The sequence below is a fragment of the Plecotus auritus genome, assembly GCF_963455305.1.
Source record: "Plecotus auritus genome assembly, chromosome: 15".
Classification (NCBI taxonomy): Eukaryota; Metazoa; Chordata; class Mammalia; order Chiroptera; family Vespertilionidae; genus Plecotus; species Plecotus auritus.
The window spans coordinates 12,416,724-12,438,619 of NC_137781.1; the positions used below are offsets into that span (position 1 = coordinate 12,416,724).

The window sequence follows — 21,896 nt, forward strand, 5'->3', positions numbered from 1 at the left end:
AATCATTGACTCCGCATCCCTAGGTGCTGGCACTGTTTGGGAGCTCAGTCCAGCTGGTTTTCCAGACGACTTAATAAATGCACAATTCTTTATCCCTTTCGGCCTCATGTGTTCCTCCTTTGGCGGCCCTAACAGTTTTGTGTGCACATTTACAATATACCAGTATATATATTTTTATTGATTTCGGAGAGGAAGGGAGAGGGAGAGAGAAATAAAAACATCAATGATGAGAGAGAATCATTGATCAGCTGCCTCCTGCACGCCCCCTACTGGGGATCGAGCCCGCAACCTGGGCATGTGTCCTGACCGGGAATGGAACTATGACCTCCTGCTTCATAGGTCGATGTTCAACCACTGGCCACGCCGGCCGGGCCACGCACACTATTTTGGACCTTGCTGTTTTTACCCTTTTGAAGACCTTCCTATGTTAGCTTACAGAGATCGTTTTTAAAAGGCTAATGGAATTCCAAGGAGAGGTGTTCCAAACATTATCCATATTTGCTTTGATTTGCATTTTTACAATTATTTGTGTGGTTGAGCTTTTCCCCTCTGTCTCTCTCTGTCTCTCTCCACCTCTCTCTTTAACCTGCTTATGCTTATCCTTTGTTAGGGACATTGAAGCCTCTTTCACACGCCAGGTGTATTGCAAGCTTTTACTGAAGGTTTTTTTTCTCTTTCCAATAGTCAGCTAACTACTCTAGTGATAACTTTCTTCCTATGAACTAAGCAGCCCAGGGAGTGTGTGTGTGTGTGTGTGTGTGTGATATTGTGTGTGTGTGTTATTGTGTGTGTGATATTGTGTGTGTGTGATATTGTGTGTGTGATATTGTGTGTATGATATGTGTGTGTGATATTGTGTGAGTGTGTGATATTGTGTGTGTGTGATATTGTGTGTGTGATATTGTGTGTGTGATATTGTGTGTGTGATATTGTGTGAGTGATATTGTGTGTGTGTGATATTGTGTGTGTGATATTGTGTGAGTGTGTGATATTGTGTGTGTGATGTTGTGTGTGTGTGATGTTGTGTGTGTGATATTGTGTGAGTGTGTGATATTGTGTGTGTGTGATATTGTGTGTGTGATACTGTGTGTGTGATGTTGTGTGTGTGTGATATTGTGTGTGTGATATTGTGTGTGTGATGTTGTGTGTGTGATATTGTGTGTGTGTGATGTTGTGTGTGTGTGATATTGTGTGAGTGTGTGATATTGTGTGTGTGATATTGTGTGTGTGTGATATTGTGTGTGTGATGTTGTATGTGTGATATTGTGTGTGTGTGATATTGTGTGTGTGATATTGTGTGTGTGATGTTGTGTGTGATATTGTGTGTGTGATATTATGTGTGTGTGATATTGTGTGTGTGATATGTGTGTGTGATATTGTATGTGTGATATTGTGTGAGTGTGTGATATTGTGTGTGTGATATTGTGTGTGTGTGATGTTGTGTGTGTGATATTGTGTGAGTGTGTGATATTGTGTGAGTGTGTGATATTGTATGTGTGAGAGATATTGTGTGTATATGTGATATTGTGTGTGTGTGGGGGGGGGGGGCATGTATTTAAATTTCGTCCTTTTTTCTCTTCCTATCTCTATGATTAGTTTTCATTTGTGATAGCTTGGGGGATATTTCTTTCTAGAGCAAAATCCCCTCTGGCCGAAACCGGTTTGGCTCAGTGGATAGAGCGTCAGCCTGCAGACTGAAGGGTCCCGGGTTCAATTCCGGTCAAGGGCCCATGCCCAGGTTGTGGGCTCAATCCCTAGTAGGGGGCATGCAGGAGGCAGCCAATCAATGATCCTCTCTCATCATTGATGTTTCTATTTCTCTCTTCCTCTCCTTTTCTCTCTGAAAACAATAAAACATTTTTTTTTTAAAAAAGAGAGAGAGATCCCATCTGCCTGATGGAAGAGATCTGGAATATTTCATGGAGAGGGAGGGTTTTAAAGGGGCTTTGAGAATGAGTACTTTTGCCCTAACTGGTTTGGCTCAGTGGATAGAGCGCTGGCCTGCGGACTCAAGGGTCCCAGGTTCGATTCTGGTCAAGGGCATGTACCTTGGTTGCGGGCACATCTCCAGTGGGAGGTGTGCAGGAGGCAGCTGATCGATGTTTCTCTCTCATCGATGTTTCTAGCTCTCTATCCCTCTCCCTTCCTCTCTGTAAAAAATCAATAAAATATATTTAAAAAAAAAAGATCCCCTCTGAAAAATCCCACCCTGTCTCAAGCCACCCGTGCCCCTGGTGCCTCTGTGTCTTGGCAGCACCCTTCACACTGGGCTGCCTCCCGAGTCATTCCTTCCATCCCAGGGCACCCCTGCGTCTTCCCAGAAATACCCTTGAATGGAGCTGTTCAGAAGAGGCCATGGGAACTGGCCGGAGGCTGTAAATCCATTCTCCTCCTCCTTCTTGGCACGATGGGGCTAGAGAAGCCCAGGCCAGCACAAGGCACGGGAGAAAGAGAAACGCCAGCGTCTCTGGAGGAGCAACACGAGGTCCAAGGGCCTCCCTTTGCCACACTAATACACACCATTCATTAAAAGAAGAAGGAGGAGGAGAAGGCGGAGGAGGGCCCTAGCTGGTTGCCTCCGTGGATAGAGCATTGGCCTGCGGACTGGAGGGTCCCAGTCGGGGGCATGCAGGAGGCAGCCCATTGGTGATTCTCTCTCATCATTGATGTTTCTATCTCTATCTCCCTCTTCCTTCCTCTCTAAAAATCAATTAAAAAAATTTTTTTTAAAGGAAAAGATACTGGTTGGTCTTGGGAGGGAAAAATTCCATTTTAAAAAATAAAGTCCTGCTTTAGTTTCTTTTTACATGGGGTGGGCCTACACCTACCAAATGCTCTTTCCCGGAATTGAACTCTGAGAGGAAGGCAGGCAGGCAGAGATGGCTGTTTGCACCAGGGCCCCTGGGTGGGCAGGCTGGACTGTTTCTGCTACGAGATTTTAAAAAATATATTTTTTTATTGATTGCAGAGAGGAAGAGAGAGAGAGAAACATCAATGAGAGAGAATCATGGATTGGCTGACTCCTGCATGCCCCCATGTGGGGATCAAGCCCACAACCCAGGCATGTGGCCTTGACCGGAATCGAACCTGGGACCCTTCAGTCCACAGGCCGATGCTCTATCCACTGAGCCAAACTGGCTGGGGCTGCTACAAGATTTTTGCTGTGGTTCTTGGGGCCTTACTCTGTTTCCTGGTTCCCAACTTCTCAAGCCTGATCCTTCAGCTCCCATGTACTTTGTGAGTTCCCTGATATTCTTTTACTTGTTAGCCAGAGTAGTTCTCTGAAGCTTTTTTTTTAAAAAAAAATATATTTTATTGATTTTTTACAGAGAGGAAGGGAGAGGGATAGAGAGTTAGAAACATCAATGAGAGAGAAACATCGATCAGCTGCCTCTTGCACACCCCCTACTGGAGATGTGCCCACAACCAAAGTACATGTCCTTGACCAGACTCGAACCTGGGACCCTTTAGTCCGCAGGCCGACGCTCTATCCACTGAGCCAACCCTGTTAAACCTCTCTGAAGCTTTTTTAAAAAAAATATATTTTATTGATTTTTACAGAGAAGAAGGGAGAGGGAGAGTTAGAAACATCAATGAGAGAGAAACATCAATCAGCTGCCTCCTGCACATGCCCTACTGGGGATGTGCCCGCAACCAAGGTACATGCCCTTGACCGGAATCGAACCTGGGACCCTTCAGTCCGCAGGCCAACGCTCTATCCACTGAGCCAACCCTGTTAGGGCTCTCTGAAGCTTTTAAGCATGACTACTCCCTGGCAGAACAGAGCCTCTGTCACCCTGTGGTTTAGTGAAATGAATCAATTGCGGGAGCAGCCCCACTCACTGAATGGGGCTATGGTCCTAGGCTTGCTCACTGTCTTAGGCTGGTCTTAAGGCTCTGGCTTAGTGTGGGGAAGCACGGGATTTGGTTGGAAAGTCTGTAAGGAGGGTTCTCCGAAAGGTCGGGGGCCTCTAGGGGGACCTTGCCGAAGGCGGCAGCCCCTGCCTTGACTTTTCCAAACAAGTCCGAGCCCGCGGGGTGTTTTACTGGAATCTCTTTGTTTAGTCTTTAGACATGACCTTGTAGAAGCATGTGCTCTCTCAAGGACACTTACCCTGCTGATTGTGTCTAGAGGTTAATTTGAGTTCAAGCTGTTGTTACCATAGAAGCCTAAGGAGCCAGGCGAATGGGGCTGTCCAGTTCCTTTAGCCCTTTCTGTCACGGACATGTGTGTCAGAGTAATCCATTCATCTGTCGCTCAGGGTCTGCTGGTCAGTCCCGGCAGTTTGGGGACCAGGTTATGCCAGAAATTGGTCTTAAATGTGTCTTACTGTCTGTCTAAACCTGGGACAGTTGACATTGGCCAGGACCAACTTCCTGGAGAATCAGGCAGAGGGCAGAGTTGGCTGACTCCAGAATTTTCCTGTAACAAGATAGTGTCAGTTTCTCGTGGTCTAGGGTTGGCTTGGGATAGATAGATACAAGCAAAGGTAAGTGAACGCTTAGGCCGCTGGAAAGTGTCAGCAATATCCCCACCCCAACCCTAACCAAACATATCTTGTCTTTTGTGTAAATGTACATCTCTAGTGAGGATGAAAAAGTGGAGAAATTAATCTTTGTTAGTACATGGTTATCTCCTGGAATTATCTTCCTCAAACAGTTTGGATATCTCGCACGCTAGGAATGCTGACTACTGGAGAGGTGCTGGGGGAGGTGGGGTTGGGCAATTCTGCATTCAAGCACTTAGTGCACTTCTCAGGCTAGCCTGGAGGTGGCGCTGTTTGCACGTGGTCATTTTGGGCTAATAAGACACCAAGAGGGACAGTAAGATTTAACAGTAGGACCTTGCTTTGCACTTTTATACTTGGATGAAAGGGCTTATAATTAGTGAAAAATTAGTGAAACTCAAATAATCTTTGGAGTGGGGCAGAGAACTTTCTAAGAATCACAGAAAACTCAGAAGCTATAAAAAGACCAGTTTGACAAAATTGATGTCATAAAAATGTCAAAGTTCTATATTTTAAAAACAGCAAAAAGCAATGAAAATATTGAGAAAAACAGCAGCAATTTCTGTGACAAAGGAGTCACTTTATTTTTTAAAAAAATATTTTATATTTTTATTGATATCAGAAAGAGGAAGGGAGAGAGAAAGATAGAAACATCATCAATGAGAGAGAAATATGGATGTGTTGCCTCCTGCACAACCCTTACTGGGAATGGAGCCTGCAACCCAGGCATGTGCCCTAAAAGGGAATCCAACCCTGACCTCCTGGTTTATGGGTCTACACTCAGCCACTGAGCCACACCAGCAGGGCTAAAGGAATCATTTTCTTAACATACAAAGAGCTCTTATGGATAAATACAATTTAAAAAGTGGGAAGAATATAGGAACAATAAGTTCATAGAAAATGAGATTAAAATCACCAATAAACATAAAACCTTTATCAAACATTCACGAAATGAAAATTAAATTTCCATGAAATGAAATTTAAATGAAAACAACAAATGTAGTCATTTGTGAGTGCCTCCAATAATTGCTCTGTACAAACATACACGATTGTTCTATCACAGATCTTTAAGAGTGTCTTTCTCTCCGTTCTTATATTCCCCTTTGGACTTCCAGGCAGTTTCTTACTTGTCATACAGCCTCCGGTTATCTCCAAGCCTTATCTTCAAGAACGCCAAGCATGGGAACACCAGGATAGAGGTCACCAGGGAGACCTCGGAAGGTGTCCTGAGGACGGTGTCTCTGGGGGTTTGCTGATGGAAACAAACGAAAGAATGGGAGCTCCTGGCAGAAGAGACAGGACAGGGCATTCCTCTAGACACAGGAATGCCACTTGCAAAAAACAAAGGTGTATGCAACAGCCAGGTGCACCTTTAAGTTGGGGGAGGGGTGGTGGGCTGGGGCGACAGGGGGCTATTACTATGCAGATGCCTTTCCTCCTCCAGGGCTGCTTTTGACCGTCGAGGGGCCTAATCACAGCTGAAAAGAACCTTCAAGTCCCTTCATCTAACTTTCACTTTTTATAGACAAATATAGGAAAGCCTCAAAGAAGTGTAATGACCTGTTCCAGGTCACAGCTCTGGCCAACACTGCAGTCCTGAGGGTCAGCCCGCGGATTTTCTGCCTCTGGCCCTCGGGCACCGCCCAGACTCTCAAGCCCAAACTCCGCTCCCAGGCCTGCAGCCTGGGTGGTCTGCGTGGATGGACTACATCTCCCACAATGCCTTCGGCCTACCCTCCTTCCCGCCGCCGGCTGGACACCGTATCTACCAATAGGAAAGCAGAGTTTCAGGGGCCGTTCTAGGTAGCCAATGAGAGCGGTTGGGGGCGGGCCTCTACCGTCCATTGTTCTCGGTGCCCCTCGGGCCGGAGCCGTCGCGACTCCCGGGGCCGGGCCGTGCCCCGGGCGCTTTTGCACACAAAGCCGCCGCCGGAGCAGGATCTGGTCCCCGGCGAGGTGAGCCCGGAGGGACAGGCCTGGAGCCTTGCGGCCCAGGAGGGTAGCGCGAGGCGTGGGAATAACGGGCCTGGAGCCAGTGCTGGCAGCCTGCTGGGGGAGGGGCGTGGGGGCGCTCCCCGCGGGCCCGGGCGGTCTCAGTTTACGGGTTGGTCCGCCCAGCGAACGCGCGCGGGCTCTTCTCCCAGCAATGAGCTCCCTGCCTGTCCAACCGGGGGCGCAGGGTTTGGACTGGATGCGCACCGGGCGACGTCCCGCGCCGCTCATTTTACACGTGGGGAAACTGAGCTCAAAGGGGGCGTGTCTTGGCTCGGGTCACACAGAGACTGAGCTTACCAGGAACGGTTTTCCCGGGGTTCTGAGTAAGAGTTCTGTTATTCCTGTTTCTTCTAGTCCTTGTAAATACACATTGGGAACTTCGGTTTTCGCACTAGCATTCCTATTTTATTATTTTTTTTAAAAAGCGTTTCCTTTTTTGGGAGGTGGTGTTATCTGAGTGTTTATGATATATTGATTTTTAAAAATAATTTTCATTGCTTTTATAGTCTTTAAATATTTTGTAATTTCACTGCTCTCAACATCTTGTAGAATTTCCGTCCAGCTCTTTTATTTTTTTTTTTAGTCTTGTGTGTGTTCATTTTTAAAGGGAATTGGGATCATACTATAGCTATAGTTTTAATGCCTTGCTTTAAAAACAACAACAACAAAAAAAACACGCCTTGATGGTTTTGTCTTTATCTCTAATTTTCATATTGAGGCTATCTTAAATCTTTAATGATTAATAATCTTTGTCAGCATACTTTTAAAAATACTTTAAAATACATACAGCAGGGTGCACAAATTTCACACTTATGCTTTTGTGCAACCATAATCAAATCAAGATACAGAACATTTCCAGCACCCCAAAAGAGGCTCCTTTGAGTTCCTCAGTCAGTACCTCACAAAGGTAGCCATTATAATATCAGCATAGTTTTTAATACATTTTACTGTATGGATGTGCCATAATTTATTAACCACACCCTGGCTGCTGGATTTTTAATGTGTCCATTTTTTATTTTTTGCAATTAGAATGCTGTGGTTGGATGTCCTTGCAAATAAATTTCTCTTTGCAAAGAGTTATTCTAAAATAAAAATTCCTGAGGGGCCAAGGGATTGAAGAGTCTGAACATTTAAAACCTTATGAAAAAAATTTTTTTTAATCCTCCTGAGGATATTTTTCCATTGATTTTTAGAGGGAGTGGACGAGAGAAGGAGAGACAGAGAGGAACATCAATTGGTTGCCTCCTGCATGCGCTGCGACCAGGGCCAAGGCCAGGGAGGAGCCTGCAACCGAGGTACGTGCCCTTGACTGGAATCAAATCTGTGACCCTTTCTTTGGTCTGCAGGCCATCGCTCTATCGGCTGAGCCAAACTGGCTAGGGCAAAACTTCATGCTTTTAAATATGGTAATAATGCGGTTGAGATATTGTCTTCCTTCTAGTGAGGTTCAATCTTTTGACATCTGAGCCATTGCTAATCCTTAAGATGTCCCTGTAAAATAAGAAGGATGATGTTATTATTTCTGCTTAGTGGTGGTCATGGAGGTTGATTTGAGTGTGTGAGGTCAAGGTCACTCAGTCTGCAGCAAGTCTGAACTGACTCAGGGCAGGATAACTCCGTCCTGGATTCTTGCCAGGGCTTTGGATTGCTGACACTCATGCTTCGGTCTTTTGGAAAGAAAAATGCTGTATATTTTGTGTTTATAATTCTTCTCTTGCCATAGAGAGAGGTTTTCAGGAATAAGCCGCTTTGCCTTTAAGAGGGACAGGAAACTCGTTGATTTGCGGACGGCCTGACCTGGGCTGCTGTGGGTTAGATCGTTTTGGGACAGTTTACTTATTGATCCTGGTTCTCTTTCTCTTTTCTCAGCTGGGCTACTTGTTGAAATTTGAGGAGGGACGTGTCTTCTCAGAGAGCTTGGCTGGATAAGACTGAAGTTTAAGGCTGGAAGCCTGAGTGATTGCCCCAAGAACGTGGGTGATGGCTGCAGAGGTGCCCAGAGTAACCACTCCCCTGAGCCCCTTGGCCCAGGTACCTCAAGAGGAAGACGAACAGGAGGCAGAGGTCACCACCATGATCCTGGAGGATGACTCTTGGGTACAGGAAGCTGTGCTGCAGGAGGATGGCCCCGAGTCTGAGCCCTTTCCCCAGAATGCCGGCAAGGGAAGCCCCGGAGAGGAGGTGGCTGGAGGGCCGCAGGGCGCACTGGGCCGCCTCCGAGAGCTCTGTCGGCGCTGGCTGAGGCCGGAGGTGCACACGAAGGAGCAGATGCTGACGGTGATGCCGAGGGAAATCCAGGCCTGGCTGCAAGAACACAGGCCCGAAAGCAGCGAGGAAACAGTGGCCCTGATGGAAGACTTGACCCAGACCCTTCGGGACAGTGGTGAGATGCTAAAGCACATAGGGAGAAGTGGGGGCACCCTCCGAGGTAGAGGAGGTCAGGGTGGTATCCAGGACAAAGTTTGGGATAGCCCCATGTCTCTATGCTGTCTGTGGAAAATCAGCATGTTGGTTTCTGTTAATCCTCATTCGAGGATATTTTTTTCCATTGATTTTTAGAGAGAGTGGAAGGGTGAGGGAGAGACAGAGAGAAACATTGATGTGAGAGAGACACATCGATTGGTTGCCTCCTGCACGCATCCCGACCAGGCCCGGGGAACCTGCAACCAAGGTACATATGTGCCCTTGACTGGAATCGAAGCTGGGACCCTTCAGTCTGCAGGCCGGCACTCTTATCCAGTGAGCCAAACCAGCCAGGGCCCATTGTCACTTTTAAAGTCCTTGGGTGCAGTGACAGTTCCAGAATTTCAGTGCAGAAGGGGCTTAGAGGAGCAGTCTTGGAACTGTATGTGCGTAGCAAGCCTGGTTTTTACTTCTGTGTTTATTCTGAGTGGTTGGGAAGCTGAAGGAAGCTTGGGGAGAGGGGCTGATGACCCTATAAATCACTCCTTGGAACCTTCCCTTGGTTGTGCAATGAACATCCAAATGTTTGAAGTTCCAGCAGTTAGAAAAACAAATCCTGCTTTAAAAAAGTGATTATTTCTATGAAACCAAGATGAATGGCTAGTAAACCAGGGACTTTTCTGTGGCACAAAGTCATGCTGGGCTCTTAAAAGAGGAATTACAAACCTGAGTTCATCGCAACAGTTAATATATTTGTCTCCTGCCTCTGCCTCTGCCTGCTCTTCACTTGTCAGCTGGACTCCCTGATTTCCAGATATTTACTTCCCATCCACGCGTGCCCCCCGCACTGCTGCAGGACCCAGGGGAACAGCTGCCCTGTGCTCGTGAGAACTGCAGGAGGAGAGGCGAGCTCAGCGAGGCTTTATGGAGGATGTGGAACCTGAGCACGAGTTGCAGGCTGGGGTAGAATTTGGAAAGGCGCAGGGCAGGCAGAGGGTGGCATCCGAGAGGAGCTGTGCGAAGCAGAGGCTCCGAAGGGTGGACCGGCATGGCATAGTTCAGGTGGCGGTAAGAAAGGCTGGCTGATTAGAGTGGAAAGGGTGTGTTTTGGAAATGATAGGAAGTAGGGTTTGGGGGAAGGGTGGGTGGAGGCTTGGCCTCGGCAGGTTCTTGAACTGGGGCCCAAGGGGCAGGGGAGGAAGCCGAGTTGGGCAACAGGATGTGGGTTTGATTAGAGTAGGGAGAGGCTGGAGGCAGGAGCGCAGCCAGGAAGCCACTTAGACATCAGGTGTACAGGGGTCAGGCCCGGATGGGGACAACAGGGGGCGGGGAGGAGACTGGACACGTGTGAGAAAGAACTCGGTAACAGTAGCTAGCAGTTATCCATCCCTTTTTGTGGGCCAGACAGTGTGCGTAGCATCTAATATGCAAAACTCACGGGTACTTCGCCACCTTGGGGGAAAGTGAGATCATTACTACTGCACGACCTGTGAGTTAAGTGAGAGAAGTTCACTGACTCCCATGATGCCATGCAGCTAGTGCGAGGCCAAGACGGGAACTCATGGGCATTGAACTCATGTTCATGTTGTCTGTGATGCAGAGTGATAGTTCCCAGTGGGGTGTTGGCAGAGGGGGGGATGCAGACAGCACTGAGACAAAGGACTACCCAGGGTGTTTGGCCCTGAGGATTCAGAGGACTGGGAAGAGGAGAAAGGACAGAGGTTGTGACAACCTTCAGGGACTTGGGAGACATGAGTAAAGCCATCTTTTGGAGAAAGGGACGGCCATTGAGGACCTACTGTGAGCCCAGCCCTGCAGTGGGCACCTTACGTGTCCCTCTCACTAACATTTTACAGGTGAGGTCATGGAGGTGCAGCAAGGTCAGCCCTTACTTGAGGTCACACAGCGGGTAAGTGGAGGAGCCAGGACTGAACCTCCAGTCTGTTTGCTTCCACGTGTGTTGGGTAGATCCTAGGTTGTATCTGAGGCAAAGTACCTGATTTTCTTTGGTTTTAAAAAGTAACTTTTAATTTTACTCCTATTTTTTAAAAAAAGACAAAGACCTCTCATCCTATTTATTTATTTTATTTTTATTGATTTGAGAGAGTAAGGGAAAAGGAGAAAGAGAGAAACATCAATGATGAGAGAATCATTGATCGGCCGCCTCCTGCACACCCCACACTTGGGATCGAGCCTGCAACCCGGGCATGTGCCCTTGACCAGGAATCGAACCGTAACCTCCTGGTTCATAGGTCAGTGCTCAACCACTGAGCCATGTTGGCCACCTCATCCTTGGTTTACCTGCCTCCTGATGGATGGGACAGTTTGTAATGAACGTTAGGATCGGTATGCAGATACTGCAGGGAGGCCAGAGGGGCTGAGGGCTGAGGAGAGGCCTCCGGGGTTGTTGTTTGGTTGAGGAAGTCACAAAGCATGAGGTTAGGTCTCAGCAGGTGCCTCAGGCGACGATAGGCACCCACTGCGTGAGCCCTCCCACCTGGCTTCCTGCTTCCTGCCATCATCTCTCCTGGGACACCCAGATGTGTTTGCCAGTCCTCTGACTTCTGCCTTTGAGATCATCCTTGTTGGTCTTTGTTTAACACATGCTCCGACCTTCCTCATGATTAGGCAGGGGAACCTCTGCAATTATCTTCATCCCTTCTGGAACATTTACTCAACGTGAGACTCCCCTCTGCCCAGCTTGGGACCTCTGGATGCATTTACCCAGGATGGTGGTTCAATATTGACTAGCAGGCATGTATCTTACTATCCCAGTTGAGATTGGACCTCTACTAATAAAGCTCCTCTGTCTCTGTGAGAGTTTCCCACATGTTAGTCCTTAGCCCGGATTCGGGCTCTTGGTATTTCTCCTGAACTCTTGCAGGACCCTCCGAAGGGAACCTGCTTCTTTCCCCTTCATTACAGCTGCTCCACTCCTACCTGAGTGATCATCACTCTGAGGAGAGAGAATCACTGATCAGCTGCCTCCTCCACACCCCTTACTGGGGACTGAGCCTGCAACCTGGGCATGTGCCCTGGACTGGAATCGAACCCAGGACCCTTCAGTCCACAGGCTGACACTCTATCCACTGAGCCACACCGGCTAGGGCTCCTGCTTCAAAGTCTTCGTGAGTTTCCAGTGTCTCCAGGTCTTTGTGAGTTCTCCAGCATCTCCGAATCAAGTGTGACCTTGTTCTGCTTGGAGCCCGGGGCCTCTGAGACCTGGCTCAGGTGGCCCTGCAGCCAGTTTTCCTGCTCCATTCAGACCTGGTCTTGCTGTTTCTTGAACACGCCTATGCTTTCTAGCATCCACCTGTGCTCCTGAATTTTGACTTGGAATGCTTTGGTCCTATCCCTGCGTGTTAACATCCCGGTTGTCGTTTGAGTGTACACCCTTGGAGACCCGCTCCATAAAAGCTATCCTTACTTCCGGTCTCTCTTCCCTGTCCCCGGCTCCACCCACCTGGGAGCATCTCGGATCACCTCCGCTAGCAGTTTTCCCTCCAGTGCATTTTGATTCTTCTTCCCATGGCTTTTTATCATATTCCATCTTATTTTCTATTTCTGTGAATACTTGTCTCATTTTTTTCTAGGAACCTATAAAATAAAATTCCAGAAGGCAAGGAACCTTCCTTCCTCCCTCCCTCTCCCTTTCTTCCTCCCTCCCCCCTTCCTTCCTTCCTTCCTTCCTTCCTTCCTTCCTTCCTTCCTTCCTTCTTTCCTTCCTTCCTTCTTTCTCTTTTCTTTCATAGAGAAACGGAGATTGTCAACCTAAAACCTTCTCTTTTCCAACAGGTGAGCCAAAGAGCCACGGCTGACCTCTCCAGCCACCCCCAGCATCACCTGGCTTTCTGTGGGCACAAGCGACAGTTTACCTACTTTGAGCTTGCAGCCCCAGCAAAGTGCTCCCTTCATGACAACAAATGAACAAAAACATTCATTTTACTTAACAAGAAGGGGAGTGGAGAGGGTTGGGGGCTTGGAAAGGTGTATGTGTTTTTAAAGCTATGATTCTCAGCTTCAAAACAAAATCACTTTGAATCCACTTAAGTATTGGCAATGTATACCATACAGAACTCTTAGATGTAGTGTTACAATGTAAAATGTTTGGCAGTCATTCATGTACGCTGATAAGAGAGCTCACGGCTGTTTTATCAGTGGTTAGTCTTTCAAGCAGCCAGAGTTCAGGTGGAACAATGTTCCCAGTCACTCAGGTGCGATCAGGTTCCTGCCAGGCTTTGATCAGGTTCCCACCAGGCTGTTCGGGGCAGCGCTCCTGTGGGGAGAGCCCACGTCAGAGTGGGAGGAGCTGGGGTGGACACAAGCTGTATTGAACCTCTTCTGTATTTTATTTTATTTCATTTTATATATTTTTATTGATTTCAGAGAGAAAGAGGGAGAGAGAGAGAGAGAAACACCAATGATGAGAGAGAATCATTGATTGGCTGCCTCCTGCATGCCCCACATTGGGGATTGAGTCTGCAACCCGGGCATGTGCCCTGACCGGGAATCGAACCGTGACCTCCTGGTTCATGGGTCAGTGCTCAACCACTGAGCAACACTGGCTGGGCGTACTTCTGTGTTTTAGACCAATGCCTCTGACCACCGTCACAATCGGGTGGGAAGGGCTTTGCAAGTGTTTTGAGCCTGACCCCCCCCACACTAAAGCACCAGTTAGTGACCAATTCCATTGTTATAAATAAATTAGAAATTCATGCACGGGTAAGGTCCCCAGGCCTAGCTGGCGATCAGGACCAATCTGTGGGGCGACCAGGGGGCCCCCACTGCCACCCACCTTGGCTGGCTTGGCACCGCCCACTTGCCAGCCCTGCCCCCCGCCGCCGCCACCAATCGCCTCCCTCTGCAGGCAACCGGTAGGGCAATCGGAGGGGCCCCCCCGCTGGCATCCGCCTTGGCTGACCTGGGGCCTGTGGGCTGGGGGCAGCTCCTGCATTGAGCATCTGCCCCCTGGTAGTCAGTGCACGTCATAGTGACCAGTCGTTCTGCTGTTCGGTCGATTTGTATATTAGGCTTTTATTATATAGGATGACCGTAAAATCAGGTGTATCCCCATATTGACATCAGTTTTCCTCACACTCATTCTGGTATGCTTTCTAGCATGGGAGGGAAAGAGGAGGCCTCTGGCCAGGCAGGGGCCACACATAGCCCTATGAACAGCCACAGGATTGTAATGTGCATGGGAGTTGAGAGTGTGGGTCGAAGATTGGAAAATACAAGAACCACTGGTTTAGACTGAGCTACAGCTGCAAGCTTGTGTCTACTGACCCATAAGGGAAGAGGTCCTGTGGCAGTTCAAGAACCATTCAGCCCTAGCTGGTATGGCTCAGTGGATAGAGCGTTGGCCTGCGGACTGAAGGGTCTTGGGTTCGATTCCAGTCAAGGGCACATGCCAGGGTTACAAGCTTGATCCCCAGTAGGGGGAGTGCAGGAGGCAGCTGATCCACGATTCTCTCTCATCATTGATTTTTCTCTCTCTTTCCTTCTCTCTTCCTCTCTGAAATCAATAAAAACACATATTAAAAAAAATGAAATAAATGCTACCCTTTGAGCTCCCAGGTATTTATTACAGATAAGGCAATCAAAGAACATATCCTGTATTCCATCTTCTTTCCCCTCAACCCCAATTTTGATTAGTGTATAATTTCTACATCTCTGAATAACAATTATATTCTGTTTTAACACCCTAATTGCCATAGCTCTTGTAGACTTCTGTTCTAAAGTTATATGTATCAGATGTTCGTCCCCAATCTCTGTGCTCGAGTTGCCTTTATCTCTTGGTTGAGTGAAATTCATCTCCTAATAGTTTCCTCTGGAAGGGCTCATGGGACCAATAGTCCATGAAATGGTGTATATTCAAAGCTGTTTGCCTGTACACTGTATACTTGAAGGACAGCTCTGTTGAACATAAAATCCTTGGCATGCATTTCTTTTCTTACATAACTGGCAGCTGTGGCTGCACTATCTGCAGGCATTGAGTGTTATTGCAGAGAAATCTGAGACCCGCTGGTTTTCCTCCCCCATGTAAGTGATTTGATCCTTTTCCTTGTTAGCCTTTGTCTCATTATTAACCACCTGGGTTAGTTTTCCTTGGCGCACACAATGCCTTTCAAGAGTCCTTTTTTTTTTTTTCTAATATATGTTCTTTTATTGATTTCAGAGAGGAAGGGAGAGGGAGAGAGAAAGGGAAACACCAGTGATGAAAGAGAATCATTGATCGGCTGCCTCCTGCACGCCCCACACTGAGGATCGAGCCTGCAACCTCAGGCATGTGCCCTGGACCAGAATCGAACCCGGGACCCTTGGGTCCACAGGCTGATGCTCTATCCACTGAGCCAAACGGCTAGGGCTTCAAGAGTTCTTACATCTTCATAGATTAAGATGTTTGTTCTGTTCCTTTGGTTTAGTTTCCTTTTTTGAGAATTCTAGTTATATTTATTGATTCTCTTTTGTCTAACTTCTGTTTCTCTCATTCTCTTTGATCCTTTTCACCTCTTCCTTCGTTTCCATTTTCTTTCACTGCTTTTCTCGTTTCACTCCCCCTCCATTTCTGTGCTTTCCATGGGGCCCGTGTTCCTTTGTGTGTCCTCCCATTTGTGTCCATTTCTCTGGATGTCCCCTCCTTTCCTTAGCTTTGCCAGCTCACATTTCATTGTCTCACTGTCTCTTCCTCCGTTCTTCTTTAGGATCTTTCTGCACAGAGGTGGTTGCTTCATTTAACTTTTTTTCTGCCTGAAAAATTGCCACTTTTCTCCATAATAATAATTCCCAGGACTGCTGCCCGAGATTCAAAGGCGCTCTCCTCACGTGGCCCTTCCATGTGATCCTGGTTGTAGCCTCACTTCCTTTTCTTCTCTGAACCAAGGCGGCCAGCCTTGCCTATCCCAGGCCCCAGAGGCAGTGTTGCCTAGAAGGCAAGTCCTTACCTTCAGAAAGTGCTTTTCTGCCCGAGGTCTTTGAGAGCTCCTTCACCTGAGGACTGGCCCTCTCCCACCACTCTCCATGCTTCTCTCCCTCCCTCACTGGCTTCTGCCCAGTCTCCGCTGTTTTTGGAAGAATATGCAAGCCCTTCCTGATGTATTACATATATTAGTGTCTGCAAATTAATCCGCTTCCTAATCTCACTGAAACGAAGCTTGAGTGTTTGTTTTCCCTGTTGCTTCTGAGCTCATCCTAGAACATACCAGGGCTTCAGATTTTAAGGCAGCAAAGCCTTTAATGGCTAATGTTCCTACTCAGAAGAGAACAGTCACTAAAGTCATCAAAAATGTTTTTGGTTGTGTGAGCTTGCAGAAAATAAACCGGGGCCTCAATCTGGAAGCCCTGTTTTATAGCAAATCTCTGTGCTAGAAACTTGCAAAACACGGTTGCAGGAAGTGAGGAACCAGGGACGTACTGGCCCTGGCCAAGTGGGAACCAGCATTGTGCCCGTCATGCCTACACCCATACCCTGGAGATCTCGGGGACGTGGGACAGAGGGCAGTTATATGTACTCACAGATTACCAGCAGTGTATGTCAGTGTGAGCACCAATTGTAATTATATGCCTATTTGCAAGTTTAAATACAATTTTATATTGACTAAAGGCATGAGTGGAACCCAGGTTCTACCTAAAGGATACATGTCAATTTTAATCATGTGCATAAATGGAAATTTACATTAAGTCATATAAACTAATCACTGAATTGAGCATTACTGTACATATAATTTATTAGCTTTAATAATGGAAATGTCACTAGGACTTTGTGATCATTTTGCTAATTATCTTCCCTGCTATGGATAGATTTTCTTTTTTTAAATATTTTTTTATTGATTTCAGAGAGGGAGAGGGAGAGAGAAAAAAACATCAATGGTGAGAGAGAATCATAGATCGGCTGCTTCCTACACACCCACTACTGGGGATGGAGCCCACACCCTGGACATGTGCCCTGACCGGGAATCAAACCGTGACCTCCTGGTTCATAGGTCAATGCTTAACCACTGAGCCATGCTGGCCGGGCTAGATTTGCTTTTCTAAGTGGGGTCTGATGTTAGGTTTTAGAAATAATCAGGCTATGGTCTTTATCAGTAAACCATTGATTTATTTCTGAATATGCTACAGAATTAAAAAAAAAAGTATTGAAGACACCTTATAGAAATCGTGCACAGGGAAATTATAATAAAAAAGAAAATAATGGGAGGGGAAAAACGAAACACACACTGCATGCTGTAAGCCATCCAGTGTTCCTGCTCTGAGTTTTTGGCTCCAAGTTTCCAAGCAGGCAATGCAAAGACGAAGCCACAACCTGGGGAATGAGGCAGACACAAATTGGTTGCTCAGAAGAGCAGCGTTTTTGTAGTTTGGTCAAAGGGAGATTTCCTCCTTGGGCTCATCAAGAGGACATCGTGTGTTATAATCAATGTCATGGCAACTTCCTGGCAGCATTAATGTTTCTGACAGCCAGAAAGTACTAAATGACACTCCTTATCATGTTTGTCACAATCAGCCAGAGCCATTACATCAACACACAGTTCACTGAGCGGGTTCCCCGGGGGAGTCGGAACGGTGTGGCCCAGGCTCACAGCTTTCTGCTGCTCTGGCTTAATCCTGGGATAGATTTATTAGAGTCTCTAGTCTCAGGAAAGGCTTGCATATTCTTCCAGAAATCCTCCCTCGTGATTTCTTTCACCCAAATGCTTGGTAAGTGCTGGTAGTAGAGTGTTTGACAAGGTTCTGGAAGGTAGCTGTTTTGTGTTACAGGTGGGAAATACATCTGTAGGCGCACTCCGTAGGTAAAGTTAAGGGCTTTTTAAACTGCCCGCTTACTAGCTTCCAGTCCTCTGGAGGATTACAAGAGCCCTTGTTGCAGGCGTCCTATGGTCTTGTCTGTGTCTCACATGCCAACTAAGATTATAAACATGAGACACACTGTAATGCATGAGGTTATTATATAAGCTGCTTTTGAAAGGGGAGTCAGCTTTAGGGAAATTTCTGTGATGCCAATAAAAAAAATTCACTCATCAAATTTAATTGAGCACCTAACTAAGCATCAGGCACCATGGTGTGAATTGGGGGTCATGTACCCCGTTACTTTCCCTTGATTAGGATCTTCAAATTTCTACTTGCCCTCATTTCCCAGTGCAGAAACAAGTAGAGACAGAACCCACAGCTTTGAGACTTAGAAATTCTGGGTGATTACCAGAAAGTTTGAGGCCTGGTAACTAGATAACCAGTTAGAAGAAAATAAACCTGGTTTTAAAAACTTTTCAGGATTCTTAAGCCTCTTTATTTTCACTAGAAGTTGAAATTTTAAAAATTTCCCTCTTGGTTTCTTTTTTTCATCATCACAGGGACTTGAGTATAAATTGTATGTTTTTCATTATTTCAGATTTTGAGATCCAGAGTGAAAACGGGGAGAACTCTAATCAAGACATATTTGAGAATGTGGAATCACGTGGGATCTTCTCAGAAACACCTGAAGGGGAAGGCATTCAGCAGTCTGATTGGGAAAGTGACTTTGAGAGAGACTGTGGCTCTAGGGGTCTGCAGGGAAAGGCCTCAAGTGAAGACCACAGGAATGTGCCATCACAGGGCAGGGAAGCTGAACAGCTCATAGGCCTTCAGGGCACCTACCTGGGTGAGAAGCCCTACGAATGTCCCCAGTGCGGGAAAACCTTCAGTCGGAAATCCCACCTCATCACGCACGAGCGGACCCACACGGGAGAGAAATACTACAAATGCGACGAATGTGGAAAAAGCTTTAGTGATGGTTCAAACTTTAGTAGACACCAAACGACTCACACCGGGGAGAAACCTTATAAATGCAGGGATTGTGGGAAAAGCTTTAGCCGGAGTGCCAACCTTATAACCCACCAGAGGATCCACACGGGCGAGAAACCCTTTCAGTGTGCCGAGTGTGGCAAGAGTTTCAGCAGGAGCCCCAACCTCATCGCTCACCAGCGAACCCACACGGGAGAGAAACCATACTCGTGCCCTGAGTGTGGCAAGAGCTTTGGCAACCGGTCCAGCCTTAATACCCATCAGGGAATACACACTGGAGAAAAGCCCTACGAATGTAAAGAATGTGGCGAGAGCTTCAGTTACAACTCCAACCTGATCAGACACCAGAGGATCCACACCGGGGAGAAACCATACAAATGCCCCGACTGTGGGCAGAGGTTCAGTCAGAGCTCAGCTCTCATCACCCACCGGAGAACTCACACAGGAGAGAAGCCCTATCAGTGTGGCGAGTGTGGGAAAAGCTTCAGCCGCAGCTCCAACCTGGCCACACACCGCAGAACCCACCTGGTGGAGAAGCCCTATAAATGCGGGGAGTGTGGGAAGAGCTTCAGCCAGAGCTCCAGCCTGATCGCACACCAGGGGATGCACACGGGTGAGAAGCCCTACGAGTGCCTGACCTGCGGGGAGAGCTTCAGCTGGAGCTCCAACCTCATCAAGCACCAGAGGATCCACACGGGCGAGAAACCCTACAAATGTGGCGAGTGTGGGAAGTGCTTCAGCCAGCGCTCCCAGCTGGTGGTGCACCAGCGGACCCACACGGGCGAGAAGCCCTACGAATGTCTCATGTGTGGCAAGAGCTTCAGCCGGGGCTCCATCCTGGTCATGCACCAGAGAGCCCACTTGGGGGACAAGCCCTACAGGTGCCCGGAATGTGGGAAGGGCTTTAGCTGGAATTCAGTTCTCATTATACACCAACGAATCCACACAGGGGAGAAGCCCTACAAATGCCCTGAGTGTGGCAAAGGCTTCAGCAATAGCTCCAATTTCATTACACATCAGAGAACTCACACGAAAGAGAAACTTTATTGACGTGGCGAGAAGGAAAAGTGAGGGGGCTAGCCCAGGAGAGGGAATTGTCCCATTGCGCCCAAGCAAGGCTATCTCATTAGAAGAGCCATTCTTCCTGAATGGTCTCTGGGGATTTGTGCCAGAATCTCACCACTGCTCATCCTCATTCCTAGGATCCCATCGTCTTAGTGGTCGGAACCAAACCCCAGGAACAGTGTAGGACTGGAAGGTCGGAAAGTTGGGTCTTTTTCTGTTCGTTTCATGGCCTGATTGACTTTCTCTCTCCTGACCCCTCTGTGCCCCAGTTTCCCCTTCGGTAGACGGGGGGTGTTTCTCCACGGGGAACAGAAGACAGCGTGGCCCACATCCCGCAGAGCCCTCAGAGAAATACTGGAAATCTACTGGTGCAGCCTGGTGGTTGTGCTGCACCTTTGTTAGGCTGAGGCGCCTTCAGTCCCAGCTGCTCACATTCCAGGCCCCTTGCCCACGTCACACCAGTTCTCCCTGGTTCTGCCCTGGGCTTTGATTTCAGGTCAGGGTGGAGCGGCTTCTGTAATTCTAAGTCACCACATGAAGGAAAAGTCCTCTCTAGAAAGTGTCGGAACACTGAGACACCGTTTATGTCCTGGAACCAGCGTCCCAGTAGCCTTTCAATTGTGAGGGTTGAACAGGGCCTGCCAGGGGAGGTATAAAATGAGATTTACATCTTTGTTTTGTCTCGGCTATTGTCCCGCGGTGAGTCAGCTGCCGGGGGAACGCACTAGTTTTTGTGGGGCTTCGTTTTTGGAGTGTGAAGGCAGAGGCTCCCAGCTGTCCACCCTGGTGGGTGGCAGTTTCTCTCTCACCAGGTTCAGTGAGGCAGCCCTGCCCTCTGCAGCGTGGGCCTGTGTCTACCCCCACAGACACAAAGCTCCATAATCATTACTCTGTGCGCCTGGCAGTTCCTCATTCTTATGTGTGTTTTTTTTATTTTCTACATGCAGAGCTAGAAGTCTGTATACAGCAGCTTTTGTATACTAAGAAAGTTATTTTGAAGGAAGTGTTGGTTTTGAGGACACGTCGTCTGTCCCCTGGAGAGATCTGGGCTGAGTCAGGAGTTGTCCTACAGAGTTGCCTTTGCGTTAGGGTGCCACCAGGGCTTTGTTCTTGGGTCCTGGAGCCTTGAAACAGTAAAGATGGGGTGATAGCAGGTGAAGGGGTTTGTTATGAGGAAAGGAGAGTAGATAGGGTGTTTCTGGGAAATGTGAATCCACCTCCTCCTATGCGTGGGGCCTGCTGTCGGAATGGGCCTTGGTTCTCATAGGATGGATGCTCAGTGTGGCCTAATAAAGTAGAGTCCCATTTTCTTCCTGACTCCGCCTTTTATTTATTTATTTATTTATTTTTAATGATTGATTTTTTACAGAGAGGGAGAGGGATAGAGAATTAGAAACACTGATGAGAGAGAAACATTGATCAGCTGCCCCCTGCACGCCCCCTACTGGGGATGTGCCTGCAACCAAGGTACATGCCCTTGACCAGAATCGAATCTGGGACCCTTGAGTCTGCAGGCCGACGCTCTAGCCACTGAGCCAAACTGGTTAGGGCCTGACTCTGTCTTTTAATGTATGTCAAAAAACCTGAACTTGACTGTCATTAGGAAACCCACACCTCACTTCCCCACCATCCCACCTCCTGCCCCAAGCTGAAAATGGTCCAAGACCTCCAGGAAGTAAAAATCAGTTGCTTCAAAGAGCACACCTTTAGCTGAACCTAGATCTGTCGTCTTGACCAGTACACACACCTTTCCAGAGTCCTTTGCCACTCTACCCAATCTGTCAACGAAGACTTGGAGCCGCAGCGTTGGCTAAGGGGCCAGATGGCCTCCTGAAACATCTCTATCCAGAATCACCTAAATTAGACACAAAGAGCAGTTTCTAACTTAGGTAGTGACTTGTTAAACCAACCACATTGGCGGTAAAATCTGCATCGTTAATCCCATCACTGCTAGGTACTGGGGAAAGTTGTGAACAGGAAGTCCCATGACCTTGCTTCATCAAGTTTTACTGGAAGAAAGATTCCCACCACCTCCTCCATGAGGCCTTCCCCGCACTTTTCTGGCAGGCCTGACCCTGCCTACCATACCCCTACCCTCTCCAACTTCAGTGCCTGTGACCTATTACATCTCTTTTTCCCCAATTTTAA

At 47.7% G+C, this 21,896-nt stretch overlaps 2 protein-coding genes across 3 annotated transcripts in view; one reads left to right on the forward strand and one right to left on the reverse strand.

The window, feature by feature from the left end:
- ZNF774 (zinc finger protein 774) overlaps nt 1–21,896 on the reverse strand; it is a 41,839-nt gene that overhangs the window by 18,009 nt on the left and 1,934 nt on the right. The window lies entirely within an intron of this gene.
- ZSCAN2 (zinc finger and SCAN domain containing 2) lies at nt 6,345–21,058 on the forward strand. 2 transcript variants are annotated; one of them, XM_080651731.1, is made up of 4 exons: nt 6,371–6,464; nt 7,697–7,798; nt 8,373–8,886; nt 18,292–21,058. In XM_080651731.1, the coding sequence occupies exons 3-4, from the start codon at nt 8,484–8,486 to the stop codon at nt 19,731–19,733; spliced, it is 1,845 nt and encodes a 614-aa protein (XP_080507857.1). In that variant the 5' UTR covers nt 6,371–6,464; nt 7,697–7,798; nt 8,373–8,483; the 3' UTR covers nt 19,734–21,058. The 2 variants fall into 2 exon arrangements, with proteins under 2 accessions (XP_080507856.1, XP_080507857.1); XM_080651730.1 differs by lacking the exon at nt 7,697–7,798 and having other exon boundaries at nt 6,345–6,464.